Genomic DNA, 10,841 nt, shown 5'->3' on the forward strand with positions numbered 1-10,841 from the left:
AATAATTGTGGCGAGTGGCGAGGGTGCAGCACATGGACGCCAACGTGGGGCACATGCGCTTCTTCCCTCGGTCATCTTACCGCCTTGGCGTTCCGGAATCCTCACCGGGTTGCACTCGACGTTTGCTCGTTGACTTTGCCGTTTTGGTCAATTGCGTCCTTTTTCCGGTCATTTGTCCATCGCGAACGAAGAAAAGGTTGATTTATACATCCACTTAACCAATCCAACAATCATAATACATATAAAACAGACTTACTCCACTGATCAAAGATTTAGTGCATCAAATCTTATCTAATATATTTTTATACTTAACTAAAAATTAAGATTTGAAATCGCATTCATTGAATTGAATGTACTATTGACTAGCTTTAAAAAAAATCAACAATCATGCTTTCATTTTTTTATTTCTAATATTACGTTAAAATTAGTAAGTTTTTGATTTGCTAAACTATTATTGTTGATTGTTGAACATCACGAGAAATAGCAAAATGGCATCGTATTATTTTGAGATAAATGTCTAGAATAATTCATGTTAGCGAGGTAATAAGAGATGGATGTATTCAGTTACTAAGAAGTATAGAGGAATTATTCGAGATATAACGGAGCTAAGAGAGATTAGGGATACATTTAATCTTTTTTTTATTTAAATAAAAATATAATTTTATATATAGCTGAATAAAAAAAAAAAATATATATATATATATATATATATATATATAATTTTATATATAGCAAAATGACATCATATTATTTTGAGATAAATGTCTCGAATAATTCATGTTAGCAAGGTAATAAGAGATGGATGTATTAAGTTACTAAGAAGTATAGAGAAATTATTCAGAATGATATAACGGAGCTAAGAGAGATTAGGGATATATTTAATATTTTTTTTAATTTAAATAAAAAATATAATTTTGTATATATCTGAATGAAAAAAAAAGGGGGATCAAAATTGTTGATCTTTTTTTTTTGGAATTTTTTTAAGAGATTGCTCAAAAAGCAATGCTAAGACTTTATTTGAGTGTGGTTTTGTCTAAAGGACTTATGCACTAAATGGATTATGTGCCAAAGAAAAAGGAGATTTGACCTCATGCTATTTAACAAACTAATCTACTAAGAACATGACAAAATATCAAGCGAAAGATGATTAAATGGTTTAACTATCATTTTTGGTATTTTAGATGGCCAAACTTGCAAGACAACTATGGCTTTCTTAATTGAAACTCTTAACATCTTGTTGTCAACTATCATAATAGGGTAGCCATTTTTTCACATGTGAGGGTAAATTTTGGTATAATAATATTATTACTCTTTTATCAAAAATTATGATTTAAGTTATAAAAATTGAATAAGATTAAGATTGACTTTCTTAATCCTATATCGGAAGTGAATAAGATTAAGATTGACTTAAAAGAATTTGATGAGTACATAATTATTAATTTTAGTTTAAACATCAAAAGTAAACAAGATTAAAATTAATTTATAAAAATAAAAAAATGATAATAATTAATTGATAAAAATATATGATATAAGCCAAATAAAAGAAAGGTGAAATTGTTTCCGTATTTAGGCTAAATTATCCATGTTAAGCTATATATCAAAATAAATCCCTATTATATTTGTTTCTTGCTATAATACATGCTTATCAATCGTATAAAAGCTATGCAACATTAGCTAATCAAATTAAAAAGGAAACCATGAATAAGATGATACTATAATTGAGCTGTCCTTTCTTTTTGTAGGATGCTATGACCATTCAATTCCCAAACTGCCCCTGTATGGCTGAATTAGGTAAGTCAATTGCTTCACATGCTTCAAAAGTGACATGTACGTATATCACATATATATATATATATATATATATATATATATATATATATATATATATATATATATATATATATATATTACTCCCTTACCTAATAATTGCAACAATGTTTGGATTGATGGTCACAATCATTTCCAAGTAGGAGTGGGTCCATGCTTTCAATTAAATCCTAAAACTATTATACCTACAAATATAATTCATGTCATAAGTTATAACATATATATATATATATATATATATATATATATATATATATAGTATTTAATATGAGAGGCTTAGAATCAAAAATTCATTATGTGAGATTAATTATAAATTTATTTATACATGTAAATTAAAATTTTAGTTTCTCTCAGTTCTCTTCAGAGAGAATTTAATAGCAAATAATTTTTATAAATATAATTATAAATATTTTAAGCATCCTAATTGGGATTACTTGTCAATCCAAATAGGTAACGTGCTTGCCAGGTAGATGTAGTCCTTATCCTTTGTTCGTTGGGTGGGGACGCACCAATCAATCGATGCATCAGATCGCATCAACAACATGGCCTAACGGTGGATGCGACATTCATGCCATGGTTGGAGAAGCCTTCGAGTGTAGTCTACGGAAGCCGACACGAAGAAGATGGACGATAAGATCTCATGTGAAATCCAACATCGACCGTCGAGAATATATGTGTTGCCGTATGTGAGATACGGACGATACCCTTCTTCTTGTCTCACCTTATTTACATGAGCTAAGATACGAAGATGAGAATCGATTCAGAGTTTATTTATCGTCGATCATCAACATCTAAATTATCTGAGCTTATCAGCATCTTCGCAAACTCCGGCATCGTGTGATTTGGCTGCAGCCACGATCGTAGGGATTGGCCTCGGCACCGGCGCAGCAATTACCGTAGGCCGCACCGCGACGAGAGCAAGGAACGGAGTCTGCTTTCAGCATGTTGTAGCTGAGGTAGTCCTGCGTGCTGGCGAGGATCCTCCGGTTGACCTCGGAGTCGAGCACGAAGAACTCGTCGACGGCCCCCGTGAAGAATCCGCCGGATGGTGTGGCCTCCGCGGCGGCCAGCAGCAGCGCCGCCATGCAGATGGCAAGTGCAGGGAGAGGCAGCAGTCGCCCTTTGCGTCGCCATATGTGGTCTCTCCTCCTATTCACCTTCTTCTCCGATTCTAGTGGGTCGAACGAGAGAGGCCGAGGAGAGGTTTTGATGCTGCTGCTGCTGCTTGTCGGAGATAGTCTTTGATGTATCATCATCTGCTAAATCGGACAATAATGTCAACGTGAACATCATATGGGTCAACCCTTCAACAAAATAAATTATATTATTAATCAGTTAAAATAAGATAAGTTCGAACCCAAATTGGTTTGGTAAATCGATTTATAATTTTAAATATATTTTAAAAAAATATATTTTTAAATAATTGGATCAACATATTAAGATTGATGAAATTGACTTATATCATTTACAAAATTATGATATTAATTTTAATTTTTTAAAGAATTTTGTATTGATTTGATTAACTTAACTGATTGATTTGATTTGATTTGATTTTCTGATTCGATTTGAACCTAATTCAATTAATTTATCATAATATTGATAATATTGACTTGGTCAACGATTTCACATTAGATAATATTGTTTCCTATTTTGACTTGGTCAATGATTACCTAAAGCTACGCGAGTCCCGTATCGAGGCTTACACTACCCACTCCACTGCGAGAATCCTCGTTCGTTTCTACGTCTGCATCAACTCAGCAACTCGCATGCAAGCTTTCATCACCACAGAACAAGTCAATTACCTGTCCCTAATATTACAGCATCTTAACGAAAACATGTTCGAATATTATTCCTCTCAATCATACACCATTAGTAGGTGACAACCTTGTTTTCTTTCCTATAAGCAAGCAAGACGATATAGTCTATAAATTTTCTTAAAGAAAAATAATTATCTTTAATTCCATCCGGAACAATAATTTTATTTCCTTGCAGGATAAGAATAAGATTCAATCTGTAACTATTAACAAAGAAATACAATTAATTTTAACTAAAGAATTGGATCACAATAATTATTTTCCGACAAACTAGAGAACAACATTTTTAGAAGCATGCTCAGTCCTTGTTTGCAATGGGTTCACAAATCCATAATAGAGAAACAAGAACAGCTCGGAATAAATTAACACCAATATCTCTCTGTAAAAGACTGAAATGAGCATTAGAAAGGTTAATAATGAATCCACCAGCTATCTAGCACAAGAAAAAACAATAACTAGTTAAGCTAATGTGCAATGAAGGAAGAATGTGTTGGAGGCACTTGATGATCAGGCCAGATGTTGGAAACATGGGAAGCAAAATCAGATAAAGCTCACAATGTCAAACTCATATGCACAAATATTATATATATATATAGAATCTAAACTTGAAAAAAGTAAAAGCATAAAAAGAATAAACACTTCACAGAGGATTAGATGTCACTAAATCCATGCATGCAGAGTATTGTCTTGATCTCGACAGCTTGAAGGACACACAAACCTCAAAGTACTTCCGAAAAGTTGTATTCTTTTAATAGTTACATAAAACAAAAAGGAAAATGAACAGAAATAATTCTTTGATCAGTCTCACATGATAATGCACTGAAAATTTTTGAACTGTAATTGCATCAAAGAAATTTAGATGAATCACACATACCAAATTATAGATCATGCTTTTAGCCTAGTGATGGTAGTCTTACCCAATGCATCATATAGTCAAGAAAGAAAACAGTTATTACCAAGTAAAAGAGGCTTGATCAAACTTCATAAAATATGTGCCAGCAGCTTCTCTCCAAAATTTATGTTAAAAGCTATACCTACACAATTACTTAAGCTGCAAACTGTTAAGATCCTAAAAAGCAGAACAGCCTACTGTGCTATTTAACACTACAATTAATGAAAAAAAATAGAGGATAAAAGGCTCACACATGGCTTTTATTGATGCTAAAGAAGTATACAATAGAATCCATAGAGATAGATATGAAGAAAACAAAGAAGCATAATTACATTGCTGTAAGAACAGATTTTATTATGGAGTAATCAGCAGTGTTAGGACAAAAGGAGTGTTCAGCGAGTTCCCCATAACAATAAAGGTACTTGAGGATCTGTTTTAAGTCCACATTTTTCACCTTGTTAAATGCATTAATTAGACATACTCAAAATATGGTGTATAATCACTAAATATCGGTTCCAATTTTAACTAAATTTAAACTGTCTGCTTGTGGCCTATTGTCTCTTTGTAAGACATGCTAATCATTCACATAAATTCCTTCTCCAAAGATGCAAAATAAATATCACAAATAACCATTTTAAAATTACAAAAGTGGTATTAAAACATCCTAATAAAAAAATATACCTATCCAATACATAAGATATCTTGTAACAAAAAGAATATAGATCTCAAGCAGCATATCACTACATGAAATTGGTTCAATGATAAATAAGAAACATGCACATGGCAAAGCAATCTGTGGCAAGAGCTCCATCCAGCCACCATACAACTCTCTACAAAGATACACGGCATGCACCAGTTCAAGTGAAAAAACTGTTTGTATGGAGACACAGTTGCGCACATGATCTCATTGCATTAATGTAGAATAAAAAAAGGCTCCAATATTGTCCAAGAAGTGTAACCAAGAATGTGCTAAAATACATAGTGGATAAGAGAACTGACTGGGCAAAGATTAGACTAAAGTCACTAAACACACATGAAATGACCAAGAACCAAAATTGGAAAAGCCAGTACCACCGATACAACACAGATGACCAAAGATTTTATAGAAAAAAGGATCAGAGCAAAAAATAATGTTCACGAATGACAACCCTCATTTTGACAGGTCCCTTTCCCTACATCGTTTAAACAAAGTCTCACCGGATTTTTAGTAGATGCTCTTTCAGTAATCATTCTCTTCAACACTGGTTAGTGTTTTTTCCGTGATTTTGAAGGTATTTTTCCATATGCCATAAGCCTGGACCTCGACAGTTTCAATTCTGCTTGGCGGCGTCTTCTTCTACTACGCCTAGATGAGTTATTTACTTCCTCATCATTTGGTTCCTCCATCTCAGGTACCTGTTTTTCCTTGTCTGGCTCTGTAGAAACAGAAATTCCGTTTGGTTTGCTCTTCTTGCTGCTCTTCTGGTCGGATTTTTCTCCATGAAGAATCAAATCCTTCTTCAACTTCTGATGATATGTGACCTTCCACTCTTTCTCCCTATATGGTGCTAACTTCTTCAGAGAAACATATTGGTTCAAGTCCTTGTCATTTGCCATTAAAATCTCCTCAGGCCGCATCCCAAATCTATTAGCTGGAACAGACTTATATTTGAATCGAGTTTTGAGGTCCCCGATTGTATCTTCATAATCCAATTTATAGTACTCCTCCAATTCCTTATCAAGCTCCACCTTCTCCTTGAGATAGATTTTACGTTTCCTCTTCCTCTTACCATCCTCTTTCTCTGGTTCCTCTTCCTCCCTCTGTTTCAATATCCTTTTCCTAGTTGCTTCAAACCCCTCAGTTCCACTGGTATCCCAACCCTTGGGAAGCCCAAGCAACTCATCCTCCATGTCGAAGTCTGGTTTCTCCAAATCCTCATCTTCCTGACTCCCAAATCCAGGATCGACATCCTCAGCATCATAATAAACATCCCCAAACATCTCTTTCATCTTCTTATCATATTCCTCAGGATCAAAGTCCTCCTCCAGATCATCTTCATCTAGCTTGACAGTCCCATCATCTCCGATCCCAGCAATTGCTCTGATCTTCTGGAGCTTCTCCTGGATCTCCTTCTTCTTCAGGTTCTTCAGGTGCTTCAGCTCCTCCTTCCTCTCGAACTCTGCCTGTGACATTCTCTCCTCCTTGCTCTTCCTTTGCAATTTCCTACTGCTCGTCTTCTTCCTCACTGATCCCTCGATGACCCTCGAGTGACCCAACACTCGGTCTGCACCCCCTTCCTCAAACCTGAAGTTGTAATCAGCCTCGAACTTATCCTGCTTGTCCAGCTCATCCTCATCCTCTGAAACACCAAAGAGATCATCAAAAGAAGGCTTCTTATCCTTTTCCTCGCCAATCCACATTCTGTTCCGCAGGTATTCCTTTAAGAACTTCTCATTATCGCTCAGATCATCGTCCTTCCCGAAATACTCATCCAAGTTCTGATCCATCTTTTGGGTGTTCTCGTCCTTCTCTGCTTCTCCAGCCTTCTCCTTCATCTTCAGGATATCGTCCTCATCGTCGACGAATGCGAAAGCTGCCTTCTCCGCTTCCAAGAATGCCTTTATCCCCTCAGCCTGTTCCTTGTTGTAGACCTTCGAGTCATATTTGAATGGCTTCTCCTCAAAGTCTGGCCCCTCTTCAATCAAATGTCGAGCGTTGACGTCCTTCAGGTACAAAGGTCGCTCCTTTTTGGCAGCTCTTGGCTTCTCATCCTCCTCCTCATCGGAGGAATAGACCTTCACGTTGTCGGATAGGATGGCGGGGTCCTTTTTCTTGACCCTGACGAGGGTCTCGAAGAACTTGAGGTCGTTCTCGCCGGACTTATCTGGTTCCTCGTCTTCATCGTCATCATCACCGGAGGACTCCTCGGAGTCGTCAGAGCCACCGGCGAGGCCGCGCTTCTTGAGTTCCTGCAGCCGCTGAAGGGCCTCGCGGCGCTTGTTGTGCTCCAACCGCCGCGCGTAGTTCTCGTCGACCTTGATAGTGGTAAGCTCGGCTTCGTCAGTGCTCGAATCCGATCCATCGAACAGATCGATCGCCATGGGATAGCCAAGAATCTGGGTCGGCGAAAACCTAACTCAGGATGTGATATCTATCGACGACAAAACCCTAGTTTCTGTCATCAAAGAAGAAGTAGCGGCCTTGGGTTCGACAGCATTCGGATCCTCTCCAATTCGGATAATACCGGTTCCCTCCAATGCACAATGTTCACCCTTCATCTGTCAGATATTTACATCCCAACCGTTCAATCCAACATGCCAACAATACCCTCCATTCAATCATTTTCTAATTTAATTTAATTTTATTATTCCTAAACTTTAGGATGAATTGTACTAAAAATTAGACTAAATATAAATATACTAAAACGTATATCCACTATAACGCACACCCTTCACTTATCGGGGAAAAAAACATTATCAAGTCAAAAAATACTATTCTTTTGAGGTCCTTTGCCGTTTAAAAAAAATAAAAAAAATATTTGATTCTGAGTTTTTTGTGAAGTTAACATGAGTCAATACGCCCGCTTGCGGGACTTGCTTGACCCGATTTAGTTTTCTGACTTAGTTGATTTGATTTGATCATCTCGATATGTTCCTTTTTGATTGAGGATCGCAAAGGTAATAGTAAAGTAGAAGGGTGTGACTACACGATGGTGTGATAAGGTATAGCAGGTACTTTTCAACGATGGTTGTGAGTCCTATGTGAGGATTGAAAGTTGGAGCTTTGATGGACGATTGTGTAATGGTTTAGAAAAGTCGAAGACGATGATGTGCACAGGATTGAAAGTTATGATGTGTGATATGCTATGGGTTAAAAGGCTAGACCTAGTGGTACACAAAGATCTAGGAGGTTGGGTATGATAGTATGATAAAGGATCAATAATAAGGCGTGGTGGCACATAACGAACCAAAAGGTTCGGTGCGATGGCACGATAGAGTTTAGCGACCGAGCACAATGATGCACAAAGAACTAGAAGGCTAGGGCTATGGCACGATAGGGATTAGGACCACCACCATGTGAAAGTGTAGGAGCCTGGCTAAGGTACATGTTGGGCATGCTCCCTTTTTGACGAGTGGGAGAAGCTGGGTGGATCCGAGTATAGCCCGACAAATGCACGTATTGTACTCACCTACAATGAAAGGGATGTTATGGTAGAATCATTAATTAATGCATGGTCATTGCGGGGATTATGATCGATTTGATTGTGATTTTTATGATGATCTGTTTGACCGTTGCGATACAAGGATAGTGTCGCATATCCCACCTCATCCAGAACTATTCTGTAATTAAACATATGGCCAAGCATATGAAATGTCTATGTTGGGTTCTATAAATATCCATCAGTTGCATCAGCATTCCTCATCTTAGTGACCAAAACCCTTGCTAACAAGCACTTAAGGCACCCCAACAACCTTACTTCCCAAAGGTTTGCAATGTTATCCACGGCCTCCTCTTCCAACACTATGGAATTAGATAGGTCATCATCCTCATCACCACCCTTGGTGTTGGGCTGCGAAAGCTTTGATCTTAGAAGGAGCTGAGTCGACCACCCCCATGGTGACTACGAACTCCTTAGTGAAGGTGAATACATTTAGTTCTGTGGCTCCACCACCAGAAGCGGAGTCTATCAACTCAGAATCTAAGGTATCAGTCTCCAACTTGGAGTTATTTTGGGATATTTATCACATATCAGTCGAGTTTGAACAACTGCCTGCTCGGCTTCTTAGCTTGGAAGAGGATTTGGTTTTAAATTGCTAATGGAGGAGGAGAACTGGGCAGTGCTTGGGTCTAAGCCGGGAATGACTCAACTACTTATCTCAAAAGATGTGCAGGTGGCAGAGCAAGATCAGGAATAGGGGAGACAAAAGTAGGTGAAGCCTGTTTAGCTACTTAGGTGATTTGAGGTAGGTATGAAGTGACGATTTGAACTATCCTTGTAAGAACTTGCATTTGCTAAAGTAGAGTATAGAAAGTTTCCATAGGGATAGACATGGTTGCGATAGGATACCATTGGGTGAAAATCAACTCATGAAAAAATTGACAAAAGATGTTAAGGCTTGGAATAGGAAGTGAGTTTTGCTCAATTAGAACTCTCACGGGCCCTTGATTTAGGAGTGCCAAAATTAGGGGATTTAGACTGAGAGTGTTTAGGGCAATTGAAGTTCGAGTCCTCAGGGTTTGTTTGGGACGGTCTTATGTGATTCTCTTGAGATATAACGATCGACTCTCCTTCTAATGCCAAACTAGATCTAACTGATTATCTTTCAAGTCGATTCATGCGAAATTCGTCAAGTTGGGCATCCTAAACTCTACAAAACTAAGTTGGAGACAAGCCCAATAATGTCCCTCCGTGTTCAAGTCAATACTCAAGAGTCAACTAATCTAATAGGTCAGACTAATCAGACAAGCTCAATTTGACTATTTATTGTGTGTTAAGTGATTCCCTTTATAGCGGATTCATAACAATCTTTATAGATTCTAGGTAATTATATTTATCTGTTAGATCGATTAGTACCCTTGATTTGCATTAAGCTATTTACTTGTTTTCTCTGTTAGGCATATGTTAATTAATTATTTACACACATGCCGCCCAACGTGGTATCGTAAGTACAATCATGCATGACGTTCGTGTGATAGCCAAAGTCACATCCATATAATAGTTAGAAAAAGATTTTAAACTAAACCAAAAACTCTTAGTTTTGCTGCACTTTCATCACATTCTTTTGCATGATCAATTATTATTTAATGCAATTACCATACAATTCCTGGTCTTATATTCTTACTTTATAAACAATACTTCCAAACTCCTGCTTAATCTGCAGCTATCACAAGCTGAATTTGATTATTTGATATGTGTTGTTGTATGATTCCCTCATCAACCCAATGAGATACGAGCCCTGAAGGAGAAGAGCTTTGGAGAACAGAAACCCTCATGAATTGCTTCTTAATTAAGATACATACCTAAGCAGATTGATTCGATCCTTTCATTTAAGACCTCATGTTGGCCCATCAATTGTCTTTTGAGATGGTCTTTGTAGCCTTCTTGTAAAAGCTGGCAATGCCTTGATAAGGTCCACACTTGTACACTGATCATCACTAGTGCAAGTTCTTTGTACTACGAGGAATTTGCCCTGAAGCTCGATCGAAGATTCAACTAATCACCATGAATTCAGCATTGTTGTTCCATGTAGAGCTGCTGCCTGATGCTAGTTGTTGCATTAAGCATGATTTTTGGGGGTTTTGTGGGCACCAACAATATTGTTCTCTT

At 37.2% G+C, this 10,841-nt stretch overlaps 1 protein-coding gene across 1 annotated transcript; it reads right to left on the reverse strand.

The window, feature by feature from the left end:
- Positions 1-5,423: 5,423 nt before the first annotated feature.
- Positions 5,424-7,705, reverse strand: LOC103970484 (uncharacterized). Its single transcript, XM_009384271.3, has one exon. It carries the CDS (start codon positions 7,612-7,614, stop codon positions 5,779-5,781), a length of 1,836 nt encoding a protein of 611 aa, XP_009382546.2. The 5' UTR covers positions 7,615-7,705; the 3' UTR covers positions 5,424-5,778.
- Between the last annotated feature and the right edge of the window lie 3,136 nt (positions 7,706-10,841).

The sequence above is a fragment of the Musa acuminata genome, chromosome BXJ1-11 (genome assembly GCF_036884655.1).
Source record: "Musa acuminata AAA Group cultivar baxijiao chromosome BXJ1-11, Cavendish_Baxijiao_AAA, whole genome shotgun sequence".
Taxonomy (NCBI): domain Eukaryota; kingdom Viridiplantae; phylum Streptophyta; class Magnoliopsida; order Zingiberales; family Musaceae; genus Musa; species Musa acuminata.

Excerpts from the sequence above, each read along its gene's own strand:
- LOC103970484 (XM_009384271.3), bottom strand. The coding sequence starts at position 7,614 with ATGGCGATCGATCTGTTCGATGGATCGGATTCGAGCACTGACGAAGCC.